The sequence below is a fragment of the Herpailurus yagouaroundi genome, unplaced genomic scaffold, assembly GCF_014898765.1.
Source record: "Herpailurus yagouaroundi ecotype Mexico unplaced genomic scaffold, PumYag 159, whole genome shotgun sequence".
NCBI classification, from domain to species: domain Eukaryota; kingdom Metazoa; phylum Chordata; class Mammalia; order Carnivora; family Felidae; genus Herpailurus; species Herpailurus yagouaroundi.
Genome location: NW_024412400.1, coordinates 18,949,111 through 18,971,092, shown reverse-complemented (window position 1 = coordinate 18,971,092; position 21,982 = coordinate 18,949,111). Strand labels below are relative to the sequence as shown.

Genomic DNA, 21,982 nt, shown 5'->3' with positions numbered 1-21,982 from the left:
TTGAATATAGTATTAGGCATTAACAATGTATTAGCAAGTATATAAAATATCAATGACTGTTTAGTGATCTTAACACATAAATATGACAGCTACATTAGATTTGGGTTCCCAGAGGAAAATTAAATCCATCAAAAGCAAAGAAGATTCCCAGCTGGCATAAGCACTTGACAGATTCAAAGGAGATAGGGTTTTCCTGTAATCTATTCTATTCTCAACCTTTTGTTTCAGCTTTAACATTTCTATCCCTTCAGATGCTATTCTAGCCAGTCCACCTGTGTTACGTGAATAATAGCTTCTTATAAGTAGTAGCAATTTGGTCTGCGTGTAGACAGCAAGAGTGCCCATCTTTAGAAGTAATTGTTTTTCTTTAGAATCTGTCTCCTCTCCCTTTTTTTCATCTGAACTGATTATGGGGCACTTTCAGAGCTTTGCTTTTCATATACTACAGATATTGTAGTCACACTATGTCCTTAGCATTTGTTTCAGTTTATAAAGAATACAATTAGCCTCTTTAATGCTTGGTTCAGTCACAATTAAATCTCCCCTAATGGTTAGGGATTGGTCTTTCCAAGGCTGAGAAGGTGCTTTTAATTATTCATTCCTCAGTTTGTTTCTTACAGCAGCCTCAGCTGTGCTTTATTATTCAAAGGTTAATGCAAGCTGAGAAGTGGGTAAATTAAATCTGCTTGGCAGCCAGCAACCCTGCGTGTTAGCAGACACTGTACGATGGGCACGGGCAGTGTAAGTTATTTCCACCACTGTAGCACTGCCAAAAGCAAAAACCACTGAATCCTTCAAAGACGGCCTACATTGACAGGAGTTATTAAGGGATGCTACAAATTGGTGGTTCTTAAATTGCAAATCTTCAATAAAATCTGTGTTTGTTTTGCTTACAAAGAGAGAACGCAATGGCTGAAACCTGAGAGGTAATAATAGCGTCTGTAGAGAATTGATGTAGATACCATGACTAATGAACTTTGTATAATATTAAATCACTAAGTTGAGTGCTGGAAGTCACTTCTATAAATGTTTTACAAGGGCAGACTACAAAATCTCCGATGAAAGCAAGGGCATAATGGGCTGTGCCTGGTCAACTAGGCGGTAGGAAAGTGCCGTCATAGCTCCATCCCTGCAAAATGTTTCTAGATCCATTCACGCACTTCCCTTTTTAAAACGTGTATTCTTTATAGCTATGGAGTCAGGAATTTTGTAGACTCCTAAGGATGCCTCATAGAAATATTGGCACAAATGATGTGCAAGGTAGGGGACATAACTCAGATTTTATGAATACACCAAAAGCCAGGAAGCAACGTCTTAGTCTTCTGTTTGGTTGCTCATTCTCTCTTCTCCCCTAAGGTGTCTGTGTGGGACTGGTCTCTTAAAAACTCACCTCCAGGGGCGCATGGGTGGCTCAGTCGGTTAAGCGGCCGACTCCGGCTCAGGTCATGATCTCACGGTCTGTGAGTTCGAGCCCCGCGTCCGGCTCTGTGCTGACGGCTCAGAGCCTGGAGCCTGTTTCGGATTCTGTGTCCCCCTCTCTCTGACCCTCCCCCGTTCATGCTCTGTCTCTGTCTCAAAAATAAATAAACATTTTAAAAAAATTTTTTTTTAAGAAAAAGAGTGATGGTTATATTTGTGATGAGGACTATCAGTGCCCAGGGGCCTGGACATTCATGTCCTTTGAGAAGTACATTCTCTCCCTATAGGCATGCGTACTGAGAAGCTAAATTGAAATCAAAAGATAGCTGGAGGTTCTGGATCAGAGCAATAAAATTAGTGATTGGAATATCTGGTAGTATTCAATTGGGTAGATGACTCTATTTTAAAGTCAAATATTCAGGGGCGCCTGGGTGGCTCAGTCAGTTGGGCGTCTGACTCTGGCTCAGGTCATGATCTCACAGTCCATGAGTTCGAGCCCTGCGTCGGGCTCTGTGCTGACAGCTCAGAGGCTGGAGCCTGTTTCAGATTCTGTGTCTCCCTCTCTCTGACCCTCCCCTGTTCATGCTCTGTCTCTCCCTGTCTCAAAAATAAATTTAAAAAACATTTAAAAAAATTAAAAAAAAAACTCGCCTCCAGCTGGGGCACCACTTCTGCCAAGAACCCCCAGAGTTCAGTCAGGTACCTTTCATTCCTTCACTGGAGCAAACAAGATCGCCAGACCTGTGCTACCTGCCCTGGTCATGTTTCCTTTGATCAAAAACCCATCTATTTCTGACCTTCGCCGATGGGCTGAAGGAAGAAAGAAGGGTAGGAGATGAACTCTGTGCATGTCATTGAGAATCTGGATTTTTTTTAAACACAAGGCCTGACATGAAAGCCTCTATAAGGTGTTAAGAATCCAGGTTTGTGCTATTAAATAAAGGCCCTTAAAAAGGAGAAAAAAAATGGAGTGATTTCATTTTAGAATAATAATCCCATTTTACCTAGTTGTGGTGAAGGTTAAAGACTATGATACATACAAAAGTTGTTTGTGAACTCTATAAACCTATCTAGAGACTAAATATTGTTAAATAATTGTCAATACTACCCAAAGCTATCTACACATTCAATGCAATCCCAATCAAAATTGCACCAGCATTCTTCTCGAAACTAGAACAAGCAATCCTAAAATTCATATGGAACCACAAAAGGCCCCGAATAGCCAAAGTAATTTTGAAGAAGAAGACCAAAGCGGGAGGCATCACAATCCCAGACTTTAGCCTCTACTACAAAGCTGTCATCATCAAGACAGCATGGTATTGGCACAAAAACAGACACATAGACCAATGGAATAGAATAGAAACCCCAGAACTAGACCCACAAACGTATGGCCAACTCATCTTTGACAAAGCAGGAAAGCACATCCAATGGAAAAAAGACAGTCTCTTTAACAAATGGTGCTGGGAGAACTGGACAGCAACATGCAGAAGGTTGAAACGAGACCACTTTCTCACACCATTCACAAAAATAAACTCAAAATGGATAAAGGACCTGAATGTGAGACAGGAAACCATCAAAACCCTAGAGGAGAAAGCAGGAAAAGACCTCTCTGACCTCAGCCGTAGCAATCTCTTACTCGACACATCCCCAAAGGCAAGGGAATTAAAAGCAAAAATGAATTACTGGGACCTTATGAAGGTAAAAAGCTTCTGCAGAGCAAAGGAAACAACCAACAAAACTAAAAGGCAACCAATGGAATGGGAAAAGATAATTTGCAAATGACATATCGGACAAAGGGCTAGTATACAAAATCTGTAAAGAGCTCACCAAACTCTACACCCGAAAAACAAATAACCCAGTGAAGAAATGGGCAGAAAACATGAATAGACACTTCTCTAAAGAAGACATCCGGATGGCCAACAGGCACATGAAAAGATGCTCAACGTTGCTCCTCATCAGGGAAATACAAATCAAAACCACACTCAGATATCACCTCACGCCAGTCAGAGTGGCCAAAATGAACAAATCAGGAGACTATAGATGCTGGAGAGGTTGTGGAGAAGCGGGAACCCTCTTGCACTGTTGGTGGGAATGCCAACTGGTGCAGCCACTCTGGAAAACAGTGTGGAGGTTCCTCAAAAAATTAAAAATAGATCTACCCTATGACCCAGGAGTAGCACTGCTAGGAATTTACCCAAGGGATACAGGAGTACTGATGCACAGGGGCACTTGTACCCCAATGTTCATAGCAGCACTCTCAGCAATAGCCAAATTATGGAAAGAGCCTAAATGTCCATCAACTGATGAATGGATAAAGAAACTGTGGTTTATATACACAATGGAATACTACGTGGCAATGAGAAAAAACGAAATATGGCCTTTTGTAGCAACGTGGATGGAACTGGAGAGTGTTATGCTAAGTGAAATAAGTCATCCAGAGAAAGACAGATACCATATGTTTTCACTCCTATATGGATCCTGAGAAACTTAACAGAAACCCATGGGGGAGGGGAAGGAAAAAAAAAAGAGGTTAGAGTGGGAGAGAGCCAAAGCATAAGAGACTCTTAAAAACTGAGAACAGGGGCGCCTGGGTGGCGCAGTCGGTTAAGCGTCCGACTTCAGCCAGGTCACGATCTCGCGGTCCGTGAGTTCGAGCCCCACGTCGGTCTCTGGGCTGATGGCTCAGAGCCTGGAGCCTGTTTCCGATTCTGTGTCTCCCTCTCTCTCTGCCCCTCCCCCGTTCATGCTCTGTCTCTCTCTGTCCCAAAAATAAAAAAAATTAAAAAAAAAAAAACGTTGAAAAAAGAAAACTGAGAACAAACTGAGGGTTGAGGAGGGCAGGGTGGGTGATGGGTATTGAGGAGGGCACCTTTTGGGATGAGCACTGGGTGTTGTATGGAAACCAATTTGACAATAAATTTCATATATTGAAAAAATAAAAAACAAAAAACAAAAAAAAACAATAAATAAATAAATAAATAAATAAATAAATAAATAAATATTGTTAAATACTAACCAAATGCTATACAAATATTAGCTAAGTTGCTGAATGTTTCCATGATGTTGGGATCCACATAACTCACATCTGCCTTTTGTTGGTACTTGCTGTAATTTTGGCCATTTCTCATCTCTGACGCAAAAACGTGGGCGCTGATGCCAGCACCTCTTAGTTCATCAGGGCCGCCTTGTCTTCTGTTTGTGTCGCTTCCAGTCTACACTAAGCCTTGATGCCAGAGAGCTGTATGGGAAGGAAGATGAGCTTTTGAATGACACGTTCCTAGGTTTGAAGCTCAGTTCCACCATTTACAGTGTAATTTTTGCCCAGCCATTGAACTTCCTTGAGCCTCAGTTTCAGATAACAGTAATTTTGTACAAAGGCAGTCATTTGAAGGAATATGTATTAATGGTAACAGTTGCCATTTTTAAAACATTCTTTGCCAAGCACTGTACTTGAAACTTTTTATCTAATTCTTAATAAAGCCCACACAATGTAAAGTTTCCTTTTACAGGTAAGATCAGGAAACCAAGGCTCGCAGAAGTACAAAAAGTACCTGGCATCATGTCTGACATATAGAAGATGATCAGTAAATTCTATCACATGGAACCTTCCTTCAGCGCCTCTCAGCCTTTAATATACCTATCAGTCATCCAGAGATCTTTTTAAATTCTGATTCAATAGGTTTGCATAATACTGTTGTTCTCTGGACCACACTTTGAGGCCCTCAGTGACTCCATAGTCTGATAGCAGTTCTCAGCCCTAGGTGCTCATTAAATTCTGATTGAAATAGTCTGGGATGGGACCTGGGCTTTCCTTCCTTCCTTCCTTCCTTCCTTCCTTCCTTCCTTTCTTTCTTTCTTTCTTTCTTTCTTTCTTTCTTTCTCTTCTTTTTCTTTTTCTTTTTCTTTTTCTTTTCTTTCTTCTTTTCTTTCTTCCTTCCTCCTTCCTTCCTTTTTTCTTTCTTTCTCTCTTTTTCTTTTCTTTTCTTTCTTCTTTTCTATTCTTTCTCTCTTTCTATCTTTCTCTCTTTCTTTCTTTCTTTTTCAGAAGCAGTTCAGCACTGGCCTCCCTTTATTCAAAGAAATCATGTGCTGAATCTATGCGTGTGTGTGTCTGTGTGTGTGTGTGTGTGTGTGTGTGTGTGTAGACAGAAGTGCAGTTTCTGTAATTGAATCTCAGGTAGGGAGGGAGCAGAGAGATTAGTGATCCCAAAAGACCTCATTGGAGTGCCGCTGCTCCTGGAAGCAACAAATTTGAAAACCACAGGTCTCCAGAATACATTTCCAATTCCTATCATGGCATTTGAAGCCCTGCGTTATCTAACCTCAGCCAGCTGGCATATTTGCTGTTCTCCCAACAGAGAACTCACTTTCCTCCTCCCTGCTTTATTTCTACACAGTGCCTTTATTTAACCTGTTATGCCCCATCTTCCTGTACCTGTTGAAATCTTCTTCATCTTTCCAAGCCAGTTTAGTTGCCACCTTTTTTTAATGAAGTCTTTTCCTAGAAAAGGTGTGGTTTATGTCAGAACCACCTGTGGGATATGTTCAAACCACATGCTTACCCTGGCTGAGAGAGTCTGATGTTTCTTCTCGGATCACTGCTGACACAAGACCTGGGAGTGCTGTGGTGTAGGAAAGCCCACCCTCCTGGAAATGCTGAAAATCAAATCATTCTTTTTGCAGGGCTCCCATATCATCTTAATGTTGAGTCCCATGGAACACATACATCTTCCTTCTCCCATGTTGCCCAGTTAGGAAGCCCATTAGGGATCAGGACTGTTCGGTTTGTTTGTTTTTGTTTCTTTTAAATCTTGCTCAGATCATAACACAATGCTCTACACATAATAGGCACTGAGGAAAAAAGGTAGGAAACTTGAAAATAAGTCTCAGCACCCAATAGCCAGTATTTTGGTCTTGTGGAGACCTTGATCTCCTGAAGTGTAATCACAGGAAAACTTTGAATTAAGTCTGCTAAATGCCATCTTTTGTTGACAGTCAATGTCTTTTAACACAGGATTATTATTTACAATAGAGTCTATTTTAGCCACCTGACACCTCCATCTACAAGGCTGACATTTAGCCTTTCTTCTCCTGACCTTGGGGAAAAAGTGTATCTCTCTATGCATTGGTATTTTGTTGTTGTCGAAGTGGTAATGTGTGTGTATCATGGAGCTGAGAAAATGAGTATTAAAGCCACTCTTCTACAGCATTCTGGCTTGGTAGAGTCTCACATGTTGTTACAGGATGGAACATGAGAAACTGAAGCTATTCTTTACTGAATTATAAACCAGAAAAGATGGGACTAAGCCGTCAACTTGTCACTTTCTGTCATGAGCTCAGTATTTAACGGGAAGAAGTTTGGTGGACAGAGAGAGATATTAGCATACAAGGTGTCATACACCAAGTACAGAAAAGGGAAGTCAGACCCCCTAAAGAGAAACCCTTCCTATTTCCATGTCTTGGGTCCAGGAGTAAAGGATGAGGTGAGCTTCAGGACCCTGATTTGCCTGATGACTAGTCCCTCATTTGGACTATGGCTGATAATATCAGTGGCATAAATTTACATAACCCTTATTATGGGCCAGACACTATTCTAAGCTGTTTACATATATTAACTCATCTAATGTTCACATCAGTTCTATGAGGGGAGCCACTCTTTCAAAAATGAGGGAACTGAGACAATAGGAGATTACATAACTTGCTGTAATTCACATATTTGATGGCAGAACCAGGATTCAGACCCCTGGTTGTCTTGATCTGCAACTATACCAGTAGACTAGTGTTTTACTTAAGATGCTTGTGTATTATTTTTCAACATTTATTGTATATCTGTGTGTGCAGTTTACTTTTGCCATTGGCCTTCTATTTGACATATTGAAAGAGAACCCTGTTGGTGGGTCTTGGAGCCACAGAGCGATGTCAGGAATACAAAGAAAAATGCAGGTTGTAGGATACCACAGCCAGCCTTTTCTGGAAGAAATTAGATAGCTGTATGAAGAAATTGTTGTTTACCATTTTCCTGTCCAAGAACCAAAGATGTTCCCAGCCAGTAGAAAGTGTATTGAGTATATTAGAGGTATTTAATCCACTTGGGAAAGAAATTGCCTTGATAATAACTTTGTATACAAATAAATAAACCTTTATAAAATAGCTCACTGTCTGTCCCTAAGATCTGCCACATCTCAACTTCCTTTTTTTTAATGTTTTTTTTTTTAGAGAGAGAAAGAGAGGGAGAGCACGAGGAGGGTGCAGAAAAAGGGAGACAGAGAATCCCAAGCAGGCTCCATGCTGTCAGCACAGAGCATGATGCCTGGCTTGAACTCATGAACCATGAGCTCTCATGACCTGACTCAAAATCAAGAGTTGGACACTTAACTGGCTGAGCCATCCAGATGCCCCTGCCCCATCTCAACTTTCAAATGGAATTTTTACTTCAATACTGTATTATAAATGTTAGAAAACAGGGGCTCCACAGGGCTCCTGGGTGGCGCAGTTGGTTAAGCGTCTGACACAGTTTAAGAATTCAAGCCTGGTGGCTCAGTCGGTTAAGCGTCTGACTTCAGCTCAGGTCATCATCTCACAGCTCATGAATTCAAGCCCTGCTTTGGGCTCTGTGCTGACAGCTCAGAGCCTGGAACCCGCTTCACATTCTGTGTCTCCCTCTCCCTCTGCCCCTCCCCCACTCACACTATGTCTGTCTGTCTGTTTGTCTCTCTCTCTCTCTCTCTCTCTCTCTCTCTCAAAAATAAATAAACATTAAAAACAAAATAAAAAACATGTTAGAAAACAACAAAGCTACATTTGGAATGATACCAGGAAAGCTTATATTCTGTTGTCTGTGAGTGGTAACTTTTTTGAGAACTGAAAAAAAAAGGAGGATTTGACTTCCTCAAACTATGTAGGGGCATCAGAGGCTTGCACTTTTGTCAAAAGCTTATTTAACCTTCAGATAAGATCAGTAGGCACGTTAAAGTTCTATAGCCTTCCTGTCTAACACATGTGTGGGGGAACATTTTAAATAATAAAGAAACATGACCTGCTACATTGGCTAACTCACATGCCGAAATGGCTCTTACAGTACAGGTAAGAGAGGCTAGTTCTGGAAGTCTTGAGTACCTTGAGCACTTTCATCTCTCAATATAGAATGGAGAAAAGGCACAGAGTCAAGTTGGGAGGTGGGCAGTGAAAGCAGTGTTGCAAGAAGTCATCCGTTTGCTGAAGAAATGAAGAGAGTAGCATAAAATCAGTATTTCTAGTTTAAAAAGCTGAAAAAAAGAAGAACTTGGTAGCTAAAATAAAAATGGCTTTTTACCAAACCTGAATCTCGTCCTTGAAACATGCCCAGGATAAAAAGGTGAAAGGAAACCCAGGTGTTAGTCTTGATCTCCAGTCTCTTCTCTTACACAGGGCAGTCCATCATAATGGTAACTATATAGTTTCTGCAGTTGAGTCTTCATATCTAAATTGATAGCAGTTGTGAAATGGTAAGAGCCTCTCCTTAGGATCAGAGCACTCTGGTTTTCTGCTGTGTGTGTGGTCTTGAGGAAAGCATTTCACTTTGCAGAACCTTAATTATATCACTTTTTTTTAAGACTTTTTTTTTAATGTTTATTTATTTTTGAGAGACAAACACAGAGCGCGAGCGGGGAAGAGGGAGACACAGAATCCGAAGCCGGCTCCAGGCTCCAAGCTGTCAGTGCAGAGCCCGATGCCGGGCTCAATCCTACGAATTGTGAGATCTGAGCTGAAGTCAGATGCTTAACTGACTGAGCCACCCAGGTGCCCCTTAATTATATCACTTTTAAAATGAAAGCTTTGGGGGTGCCTGAGTGGCTTAGTTGGTTGAGCGTCCGACTTCGGCTCAGGTCACGATCGCACAGCTCATGAGTTTGAGCCCCGTGTCCTCCTCTGTGCTGATAGCTCAGAGCCTGGGGCGTGCTTCAGATTCTGTGTCTCCCTGTCTCTCTCTGCCCGTCCCCCACTTGTGCTCTGTCTCTCTCTCAAAAATAAGTAAACATTTTTTAAAAATTTTTAAATGAAGGCTTTGGATAGAAGAGATTTTCAGTGAGAGCTTTTTCATTTTTCAGGTTCTCACCCTTGCAAATGCATGCTAAGAATTGCTACTGAAGTCCGTAATTTTTTCTATGGGGAAGAGAGTGTGTTGAAAAGGAAGAGAAAAAATCTGCAGATAACTCAATTAACTTATTTCTAGAGTCTTTCAACTAACTAAAGGATTATATAATTCAGTATTTTAAGTAATTCTTGTTGATTTTATGCCTGATTGTCTAATTCAGTAGAATTCTAGCCCTGTTCTAATGCTTCTGCTGCTTCTGTGTTTTGAAAAAGCTGAACTAGATGGTCTCCCAAGTCTTTATAATTGTAACCTTATTTCTAACAACCCACATATACAAAATAAGATTTGGTTCTTTTTGGCTGTGACTTATCTTTGTCCTTACAAAGATAATGTGTCTTATCAAAATGCAGCTTAGGAGGAAAAGGAACAATATGCAGTTTTTCCCCATGGCCTTCCTTCCTGTTTCCCAATTTCTCTGTTTCTCCGTATTCATTATTTTGTACAGTTACGTCTTAAAATTTTAAGTCTTTTGCAAAGTTGTATACTCCTTGCAGTATATCACACATTGGGAACATTTAAATATACACAAACACACACATACGCGTAACACGGAAAGAAGAAGTCTAAGGTGTCATGACCTCAGAGTCTGCCTTCTTCAGTAACTTTCAGAAGGCTAGTTTTACTCACTAAGCATACTAACTTACTTAGCTACTACCTTCCCTGGGAAAAGGAAGTATTGTGATTATTAAGTAGTAGTTATTGTTTCATTTAAAAACCTCTTTTTCTCTAGTTTCTTCCTTTCTGCTGAGTTGTTGACCCGTTAACAAAGGATACAAATAGATGATGGTAGTGACTTTAAGGTAAGATTTGATAAAAGATATCTACAGTCAAGTGAAGTCATTTTTTTCTTATTCTTCACATTTCAAATCTGGGAAGTGTGATTGAGGACAGAGATCCTCACATTTATTAAGCACTCATTGACAGAAAGTATAAAATAATTCTTTTTCTTGAAATACTTCATGAATAAGGACCAGACCACTAAGAACTAGAAAGAAAATGTATGAAGGAGAAAATATCAACCATTCAAGCCTAGTGAACGAAATGGATCTTTTCTGCCACCATTATTATATTGTAATTTCCTAAGATGTTGTGGTGGGCTTTGGTGTTACAGGTATTCAAAAAAAAATTTATAAACAAATATAGGAAACCTCAGGAGTTGATGAAATACCATTCTTCATCTGTGTTCTCAAGAGCTACAATCCTGGCCTGTTTTCTCAACACCCTTTTAGCCATAGGGGATGTTTTTCACTATCAGAATGAGTTCTTTTTTTTTCCTGTGACCCAGATAATGCTGTTGCTAAATATTTCTTCTTTCCCCAGTATTAAAGCTCCCCAAAATAACTTTTTATAATGCTGTTTTTGCATAGAATGTTACCACTTCCAAAAGAGTACTTAGCCTTTGAGGGGAAGGAAGATGTCACTGAGGAGAATGTAGCTAAGTTGAGGCCTATGGGACGAATAGAATGGTCAGACCTACAGAGCATCTTATCTGAATCCAGGAGGCAAAAAAAAAGCCCAGCTGTCTTGAAGGTTTTATAACTAAGTCCAATATGACCGGAGAATGGAGCTGGAGGAAAAGGGAGTGGCAAAGAGATGAGGCCAGAAAGGTCAGCTGGAGCCGGGTATTTTTGAAAGAAAATTTGGGTTTGATCTTGAAAATATTAAGAAGCCAGAGAAAGCAGGCAAGCAGAGGATCCCATTTAAAGGATTTTCTGGAAATTGCCCTATCAGCAGCAGTTTGATGGATGGATTGGAGGAAAGCAAGATTGGAGGCAGGGAAACAGGATGCTGGTGCCATCATGTAAGTAAGAGCTAATGCAACCAGTAGACAGATTACATAGATTGTACAGGCTTTGGGTAATTTAGAGAAGAGAAGGAGGAAGCACAATCAAGGGTGACTCTTGGGTTCCTCCCCAGATTAGAGGTTCCATCAGCGTTTGATGGCGAGATACCTAGAAGGAAGATGAAAAAACAAGGAAACTGAGAGTAGAACCCCTCAGGAAGCAGACCCTGAAGAGATAGATGTCTTTGGAGAGGACAAAAGAATTGGAGAAGTACACTAAAGCAGAGAATGTCTCTTGGAGAGATACCTGGGGAAGAGAGCTTTTTAGGAATCAGGGAGTAGAAGCTACAGTTTTAGTAAAATGAAAACAAAAGGCACTGTTGGATTTAGCAACAAATAGGTCAGCTCATGGCCTTGAGAACAGTGTGAAAACATTTCCCCCTTAAATCCCCCACTCCCACATGTTTTTTCTCTTTTCATTCATTCATATCATTTATACAGTTTGATGGTATTTCCCCTCTTCAGCTGCCTTTCCTACCTTCCTTATCTGTAACTCGTCTGAGCCTTGCTTTCCTATTTTCTAAGGGATAGGCCTATTCTTTCCTTCCAGTTTGACATTAAAGAAACGTGTGTTACTGTGTTTTAAACAAGCAGCTCAGTATTCCTACAGCTGTTTACTCTTAGAGGGACTTTGGACGTATGGGCAGCAGGTCATTTGCCTGTGAACAGTGTGCTCGCCACTGCAAGGGATGAATTCGTCTATGTGGAATCTGACATCTAAGAGATTTCCAGAGCTCTTGAGAAATCCCTTGTGCTGTCTCCTCTTCCCCATTCAATCCCCATCAACCTCAGGTTTGTGTGGGCATATCGGAGATTCTCTACAAAGGCAAGTTCCTTGTCCCATGGAGCCAGGATTCCTACGTTGCCTGGGCTTCCTTACTCTTTCTCTATCTCAGAGTCAGTGTTAAATGAAAAGGCAGCAGACACAGCCAAAATTTCTTGGTCTTAGAGTCACAGCTGGGGCACAGCACATTGCAAACATTCAGATGTATTTAAAACAACTTATGATCTTAAATAAAGACAGCGCTTAGTCCTTTTCAGCATTTCTATTGTAGATGTGTTGTATCTCACATGTACAGAAGGGCTCATCCTCTGTAGGCAGCAGCACAGAAAGCTGAACAGTTTACAGTGTTGATCCTCTGACAGAAGTTGTCCACGTGGCAACTTTGGTTATTCAACTAATTTGTACTTTGCTAACTGATACTTGCATTTTAGTAGATTTGTCTAATTGCATTTTATTTTGAAATACAATTCTGTTAGCTGTGTTTATCTTTTTTCTTTAAAAAAATAAAATCTGAAAACAAAGTTAAGGGTACTAATCATTACAAATACTGCAAGTGGGAGGGAAAACATTGCAAATAACCTCATACCTAAAAATCATGATGTTAAATAAATGTTCCGTTCGGTGAGAAATTGGATTTCCTGGAAGTGGCAGCTTGGATTTCTGATGGTTTCCAAAGTTCTGCCCTATTGGAATACGTATCCTAAGATTAGGTTGCAGGGTCATGGTGGTGAGTCTTGGCAGCCTGTTTTCTAGTCCTGGGATGTTGAAACCCCTCTTATAAAATCAGGCAGTTAATCTTTTGAGTGTGTTGGTGAATTTCTGTGTCATGCACAGAGCATAACGACTAGAATAGCAGCTATCATTTGGAGGCTTATTATTTGGGCTTTTACAGGCCCCATTTTCCAAGCTCCGGGAGTACATCTCTGATAAAACTTCACAGTTGTCCCACAAAGTTAGTGCTGTATTGCCCCATTTTGCAGATGAGGAAACAGACAGATAGAAAGAGTATATAAGGAGAGTACGTATTTGCCCAGGGCGTATACAGGTAGGAGTGGAATTCCAACAAGCAAGTCTGACTCAGGCCCATTCATGTTCTTCACCATCACTCTGTAGTGCATATGTCCTCTGACACCAGCTTTTATTTGATCAACTTAAGGAAGAAACGATCGCTAAAAGTATAAAACGGTCTGCAGCTTCTGCTTCTCACTTTTTTAATCCAAGTATGTAAAAGTCCTTTCTTCTGTTTTATGTAAATCCAAGTCATTCTGACATATTAAAAAAACAATTTGGCCAGTAGGGACTACTGGAGTTTCTAAGTCTGTACTGTCCAGTATATATACAACCACCAGCTACATGGGCTAGATTTAAATTCATTATAATCAAGTGAAATTGAAAATCCACTTCCTCGTTCTCACTAGATCCATATCAAGTGCCTAATGGCCATGTGAGGCTAGTGATTACGATGGTGGATAAGAATAAGCACAAAAACATTTCATTATCACACAAAGTTTTATTAGCGCTGCTCTAGAACACTGTTGCCAAATAGAAATATAATATGAGCCACTTATGTAATTTTAAATATTCTAGTAACCACATTAAAAAAATAAAAATAGGTAAAGTTAATTTTAATATATTTTTAGCCCAGTGTATCTCAAATATTATCACGTCCACAAGTCATTAACAAAAAAGTAATGATGTATTTTACCTTCCTTTACATTGTCATTGAAATTTGGAATGTATTTTATAGTTTATAGCGTATCTGAATTTAAACTAGCTGCATTTCAAATGCTCAGTAGCTACGTGGCTACCATATTGTACGACACACTTCTGGACGTTTATCCCAGGGTTTCTCAGCCAGGGCATATCAAAATGGGAGTGGGTTGGGGCACCTGGGTGGCTTAGTAGGTTAAGCATCCAGCTCTTGATTTTGGCTCAGGTCATGATCTCACGGCCATGGGCTTGAACCCGTGTCAGGCTCCACAGTGAGCATGGAGCCTGTTTAAGATTCTCTCTCCCTCTGCCCCTGCCCCACGCGTGCACACCTGCATATGCTCTCTCTCTCTCAAAAAGCAAAAAATGGGCGCCTGGGTGGTTCAGTCCGTTAGGTGTCCAAATTTCAGCTCAGGTCATGATCTGAACCCCCCCTCCTCCCCCCCGCCCTACCATCGTCAGGCTCTCTGCTGACAGCTCAGATCCTAGAGCCTGCTTTGGATTCTGTGTCTCCCTCTCTCTCTCTCTCTCTGCCCCTCCCCTGCTCACACTCTGTCTGCCTTTCTCTCTCTCTCTCTCTCTCTCTCTCAAAAATAAACATTAAAAAATTTCAAAAAACAAACAAACAAACGGGCACCTCGGTGGCCCAGTCAATTAAGTGTCTGACTTCGGCTCAGGTCATAATCTCACGGTTCCTGAGTTTGAGCCCCGCATCAGGCTCTGGGCTCATAGCTCAGAGCCTGGAGCCTGCTTCGGATTCTGTGTCTCCCTCTCTCCACCCCTCCCCCGCTCACACTCTGTCTCCCTGTGTCTCTCAAAAATAAATAAAAGTTAAAAGAACAAAAACAAAAAAACAAGCACAAAATGGGAGTGGGACAGAGGGCTGTGTAATTCAGGAACCATTACTATAAGCTTTCGGCTTGGAGGGAGTGCGCAAATGCCACTTCTCAGATCACAGAGGAGGCCAGCCTGCTAAAACTTAATCTGTATGTATCCGAGAAGTGATAGAAGTCTTAGATGCATTTTGAAACACTACCCTGTGTTCAATATAGTTTATTACTACTAGTACTTTCTTTAAAAAGGCACATTTGGACGGTATAAACCAACTGAGAATGATGTTAGCTGTGTTATTTAATCCATTGTTGATAACTGCACAGATAGCTGACTGACTTCAAAGAACCAATAAAATTTGGTATTCTGACTAAGAACCAAATAAAACCTAAAATGTGCACTAATTAAATGTAAATTATTTACAGACAGCGGCTGCTTTTGTGAGACGTCTCCTGACTTCTGCTTCTGAGTCCCTTCCTTGGTGGCACTATTTGGTTCCTCCTCAGCCCAAATTATATAATTAACTGTGATGACCATTCTTGGAAGATCATCTTAAAATTTCTCAAATGACTCAGAAAAATTGCGTCTTGGTATTGTGGAAACATGTCTACGCACATTGTTTCATAGCTGTGTTCTGTGTGTGTTTTTTCAGCTAAATTTCTTCATCCTCCTTGAAGTAATGTTGTAACTACAAACCTATAATTTACTCTACTTTTAAGTTCTTCCTTCTGATAAACTTATCTATTCATATTGAGTCTAATTATAGCTCAAGGCGTAACCATGTGCATTATTCATCTGAATGAGTGAGCTTGTCTGGCAACAAGGAGCTGTTGTTGCCAAAGCTTTATTGTCATCTGGCCTCGGTACATTCTGTCTGTACCTCACTGTCAGCTTCAGGAGAGGTAGGTAAAGAGGATGTGGCAGGGATGCGTGCCCTGCTTCTCAACATATTTCAGTACTTTGCAATACACTGTGATCTGATTTTATCTTTTTACTTCATCCTTTTTAAATAAGAGAGATCGAAACTAGAGACAAAATTGAACTCTGCTTCAGGGAGTCTGGGTGGTTCGCTCAGTCAGTTAAGTGTCCAACTTTGGCTCAGATCACCATTTCATGGTTCATGAGTTTGAGCCCCACGTCGGGCTCTGTGCTGACAGCTCACACACCAAATCACAGTCTGCTTCAGATTCTGTGTCTCCCTCTTTCTCTGCCCCTCCCCTGCTCAGACTCTATGTCTCTCTCTCTCTCAAAAATAAACATTAAAGGGGCGCCTGGGTGGCTCAGTCGGTTGAGCGTCCGACTTCAGCCAGGTCACGATCTCGCGGTCCGTGAGTTCGAGCCCCGCGTCGGGCTCTGGGCTGATGGCTCAGAGCCTGGAGCCTGTTTCCGATTCTGTGTCTCCCTCTCTCTCTGCCCCTCGCCCGTTCATGCTCTGTCTCTCTCTGTCCCAAAAATAAATAAACGTTGAAAAAAAAATTTTTTTTTAAATAAAATAAAAAAAATAATAATAAACATTAAAAAAAATTGTTTGATTAAACTCTTCTTCATTCCCCATTTTCAGAACTATCCCATCAATCGCCCTACACCTCTCTCCTGTTCCCTGCACATCCACTGTCATGAATTTAGGTCTGTCTTTTTTAGTTCATTTCTTTAAAGACGTGGACATATATGTGTGTCCACAAACAATATATAAAATACTGTTTTATGCTTCTAGTTTATATAATAGGATCACACTGCACATATGCTGCATCTTACTTTCTTCATGTATGATTTTGATAGACTTTTTTGGCACACTTGTTCTTAATACAAAAACTTGGTACATATCTAAGAACATATCTAACACGTAAGTAAATTATGAGACCTAGTAATGAAACAGGTAACTCCTGAATCCACCATACATACTGAAAAGTAGACCATCATCAGAACCATTGCAGCTCCTAGATGCTTCTCCTCTACCATCTGATTCTACATAAGAAACTACTCTTTGGAGCTTTGTTCTCTTTGATTTTCTTGCCACACCACATATGTATGTGTCCTCAACAATATATTTTTAAACTTGATGAAAATGCTACATCATATTGTATATATTTCTTTAGACTTGCTTTTTTTATTCAATCTGATATTTTTAAGATTTTTCCATGTTAATCAGTGTATTTTCACTCTATGTAGTATTCCTTTGGATGAATTTATTCCTTTTTCTGTCAATGGACATCTGTGTTGTTTCCAGTTTTGCTATTACAAATAGTGTTTCCGTGAACATTCTTGTATATGTCTTCTGGTGCGCATGTGTAAAAATTTCTCTGTGGTATGTACCTAGGAATGCAATTGAAATGTTGTAACACAGGAGTATATAGATTCAACCTAAAGTCCACGTTCTTATCCAAAGTGATTGAGCACTCTTCAACAATGTATAGGAGTTCTTGTTTTTCCACATCCTCATCAACAGTTGATTTTGTCACGCTTTTATTTTTGCCTGTATATAGTGTAAAATAATATTAAACTGTAATTTGAAGTTTTCATTTCCATAATTTAATGAAATTGAATATTTTTCATATGATTATTGGCCATTCATGTTTCCTCTTTTTTGGAAATGCCTATTTATGTCTTTTCTAAGTTATTGCTAGTCTTTTTCTTTTTGATTCACAGGAATCCGTATACTGGACACTAGAATTTGATCAATTTTATATGATCCAAATGTCTTTTCTTAGTTTGTGGCTTGCCATTCTCTTTAGGCAACCTCTTAAACTTCTGACTTTTGCATTGAAGTGCTTAATCCATCTACAACAGGGTTTGTATATTTATTGAAGTAGAAATCCAGTTTTTCTATTTGTCATATACAAAAACCGTTTGCTTAGCCCCATCACTTCTGACATATATCAGATTCCTGTAAGTGTGCAGAAAAGTTTGATGATTTTCTCTGAGCTTCCAAGCACATCTTAGAACTAAGTTGTCAAGTTTATTTTTTTCATAAGTTTATTTTTATTTATTTTGAGAGAGAGAGAGAGAGAGAGGGAACCCCAAGCAGGCTCCTCATTATCAGTTCAGAACCCAATGCAGGGCTCAATCCCACAAACCATGAGATCATTACCTCAGCCGAAATCAGGAGTTGGATGCTTAACCATCCGAGCCTCCCCATCAAGTTTCATTTTTTAAATAACTGTTACACTTTTGATTGGAATTGCATTGGATCAATATGGGGAAAACTGACATCTGTAGGATGCTGGATCTCCCTACTCATAAACTCTCCATTTATTTAATTCTCTTCAAAAAAATCTTACATATTTTTATGAAACTTATTCATAGGTTTTTTGTGTGTGTGTTTCTAATACTACTACAAGATATTTTAAAATATATTTTCTAATGTTAGTGTGTTGAAATTCAGTTGGCTTTTCATATTGATCTTATATCTAGCCACTTTATAAACTCTTTTATTAAGTTTAATAAATTTTATATAGATTTTTTTGTGTACATAAATACTGCAGATGCTCACAGTTTTATTTTTTCCATCTCAATCCATACCTTTTGTTTTTTCCTTCCTTGTGTCTTCCATACCTTGATGGATATGATCTCTAATACAGTATTGATTAGAAGTATATGTAGTGGGTGACCTTATCTTGTTCCTCAATTTTTAAAGGGTATACTTTTGGTATTTTGCCACTGAATATATTAGTTGCTGTGAGGTTTTTGGTAGATATTCTTTATCAGGTTAAAGAAGTTTGTCTATTCCACTTTTGCTAAAAAGTTTCTTTGTCATAAATGGCCATTATTAAAGCCTATTGAGTGCTTTTCCTGCACCCATTGAGATTATCCCTTTTTTTTTCCAACTTTAATATCTTAGGTAAATTACATTAATGATTTTCTATTATTAAACTATCCTTGCATTTCCAGTGCATATCCCAACTTAATTAAGATGCATGCTTTTGTGCTACACTGCTCAACAATGAAGTTTTTGTAGATCTAAACTAATTTCAAAATAAGAAAGAGTAGTAACTAAATCTTTGTTGACAATAAAATCCTCCCCAAAGAGTTTGCTACTGGACATGAGGGGAATTTGTGGCTATTAGATGTAGGTATTAGCTTGATGTAGCAAAAAGAACACTGAAAAGCTGAATTATAATCTCATTTTGTCCTTTTGTTCACCTGAGATATTGCAATTCATGTGACTCATGTGGGCATTAGTTTCCTCAGCGAGTTTCTCTGAGAGTCAGAGACAGATGTTTATTGCTAGTCGCCATGTGGCTTCACTTGCTTTCCTATTAATGCATCATCATCAAACAAAATGTACTTACTAGGCCTTAAGACGGGGCAAAAATCTATTCCTCAAGGAACTTCTAGGGAGTGGCAGAAAAAGTAAACACTTTAAAAATACAGTTTATGGGGGTGCCTGTCTGGCTCAGTTGGTAGGGCATGCAACTCTGGATCTCGGGGTTGTGAGTTCAAGCCCCACGTTGGGCCTAGAACTTACTTTAAAACATTTTTTAATTAAAAACATTGTTATAAAATGAAATACATCTTGTTTTCTACAGGCCACACTATTCATGATACATGAGGGCCAAGGGAGCAGAGATTCTTTGGCGGGAAAAGAGAAAAGAGGAAGATTCACGTGGGATATGATACTTGAGCTGAATTTTATGGATGATGAACATTTACTGATCTCTATGAACCTCATTTGTATTCTCAGTTGTTAACAGACGGATTAGATTATTTTTTATTAGACTTTATTTTCTCTAGTGGCCCTTCTGTCTTCAAAAATTTGTCTCTTTCACTCTATGACCAAATCATCTTTTTTAAGACCTCACAAATAATGTCATGCTTTATTAAACATTTGTGCTTCTACCTCTGGTCTTTGGTCCTAGGAATCTTTTGTTCAATAGGTACAGGATTGTGGATGGCAAAACAGAATCTTCCTGATTCTGTTTTATTAAGTAATACCAACATCTTTTCTTTATAGAATATTGATGATACTGGCAAGTGAACCATCATATAGAATTATCCTACTTGTTGTGTTTTATTGCAATTGCTCAATTTATTGTTACCAAAATAGAATTTTTTTTTAATTTCAGGCTTTACATAATCTCTAAGCACATTTCATTTGATTGTCTTATTTCAGTGCTGGACCCAAAGGAGACAACATTTATGAATGGAGGTCAACTATATTGGGACCCCCAGGATCTGTCTATGAAGGAGGGGTGTTCTTTCTTGACATTACCTTTTCACCAGACTATCCGTTTAAACCCCCTAAGGTCAGTATGAAGTATTCATCCATTTTTAGCAATATGTACTGTTGTATATGTATACACATATACATATTCTTAAATATACATATCTAGGAATGCATGTCTATTCTGTTAACACAGACAGATTTCCAGGGCTAATTGTATTTAAAAGGAAACAGAATGTGAAAAATTATAGGCTATATCCCTACCCCAACCCCTCACTCATATTTCATTGATTTTTCTCATCCTTTCTCAGCGTCTCCTTTCTGTGGTTTATGTTGTAATGTAACATAAAACAGCATGTAATGGGTGGAACTAGGTGAGTGAGATTGGGCCTTTGCCAGCCTTGGAACCCAGAAAACCAGACACAGCCCGAAGCTGGAGCCAGAACCGAGCCCAGGAGCCAGACTAAATGCAGAGGGAGTCCCACTACTCAGGTCTTAGGGTACTTAGGGTACTCCAGCTATGGAGTTTGGAGTTTTGAAAGTTCAGCTGCTCACATGAACTACACATGTGCTAGAATGGAAAGTGTGACCCACAAAGGCTGAAAAATGATGCCAAGAGAATTTAGTAAAGAAGTATTTGTAATAGTTGGTTAATGTAAATGACTAATTAATGAACATAGGAAATCTACACTTATTTAAGACAAAACTATACACTTTACGAATTCTTCACGTTCCTTTCTACTGTCTGTAAGTCAGTCATTTGATGATTTGATGGGTTTTAATTCATTCTCCACTTTGAAAAGGAAAAGACCCTAAAAATACTGCCTCTGTGCATTGGCCACCAAAAAAGAATTCTTATTTGACCTGACTTAACCCCTCATTGCAGAGGGAAATAAAACTTACTTGAGATGTATGTTGGAGTGCACAGTTTTAAAAAGTGAAAATAAAACTGCCTTTACCATGAATTTCTGTAATTCCTCTCCCTCCCTCTTACCTTTACTCCCTTTTTTCCCTCTCTTCCTTCCTTCCTTTCCACTGATGCTTGGATATCAAAGCAAAAGTAACAAGTATAATTTTACTAAAGAAGAAACCAAGGCACAGAGAAACTAAGTAACTGTCCCAGTATTACACAGCATGCAAATAGTGGTGTCCGTATTTGAACCCAGGAAGTTGGAGTCCAAAGCCCATGTTCTTTTCTACATCACACAATACATTTTATCCAAGCTGACAGAGCTGGTGGCACCGGTGACCACCCATTCCTGCATTAGGTTGGTTTTCAGAGATGAAGCAGTCGTGTGTCTAATATTTACTTTCTCCTTTTACTGGAAGGGAACCTTATGTCTTTCATTCTACTGGGACCGAACCCATAAATCACCCGGAGTGGTGTGGGCTTATCCACGTTCGGCATGACAGAAATGTGTAGATTTATTTTTTTTTTTAATTTTTTTTTTCAACATTTATTTATTTTTGGGACAGAGAGAGACAGAGCATGAACGGGGGAGGGGCAGAGAGAGAGGGAGACACAGAATCGGAAACAGGCTCCAGGCTCCGAGCCATCAGCCCAGAGCCCGACGCGGGGCTCGAACTCACGGACCGCGAGATCGTGACCTGGCTGAAGTCGGACGCTTAACCGACTGCGCCACCCAGGCGCCCCCGAAATGTGTAGATTTAAGCTAGAAGAGGGAACTGATAAGTTAGATAAAATAATTGTTTCCAAAAAGGCTTGGATGGACTGCAAGAATGGCCTGAAACTAACAGGATGGAATTTAACATGACTAAATGTGTAGTATTTCAGTGAGAATTAGAAGGAAATCATGATACAAGACAGGAAAGAGAGACCTACTTCATGTTCATGTAAATAAAACTTGTGGGCTTTTAGCTGACTAAAATTCTTTGGGAACTTAAGGTTCCTGAAGCCTTACGGTGACATTTTCGGGACTACGATCCCCAGAACTCTGCACCAGTTGCGCTGTATCTGGAGGGCTTCATTCACTTCTAAGCTCTTCATTTTAAGAAGAATAAACAAGATTAAGCTGGGGAAAGAGTCATCCACATTCCTGAGCTGCTTCGTTGGGTAAAACACTACAGTGGACATCAGCC

At 39.7% G+C, this 21,982-nt stretch overlaps 1 protein-coding gene across 5 annotated transcripts in view; it reads left to right on the top strand.

The window, feature by feature from the left end:
- UBE2E2 (ubiquitin conjugating enzyme E2 E2) overlaps positions 1-21,982 on the top strand; it is a 399,100-nt gene that overhangs the window by 285,426 nt on the left and 91,692 nt on the right. For 3 of the 5 annotated variants that reach the window (XM_040480077.1, XM_040480075.1, XM_040480076.1), the window contains exon 4: positions 19,832-19,964. The exons of the other annotated variants lie outside the window; for them this stretch is intronic. In XM_040480077.1, coding sequence (XP_040336011.1) covers positions 19,832-19,964 — 133 coding nt within the window. The remainder of the gene's footprint in view (positions 1-19,831; positions 19,965-21,982) is intronic. 5 annotated transcript variants of the gene reach the window in all.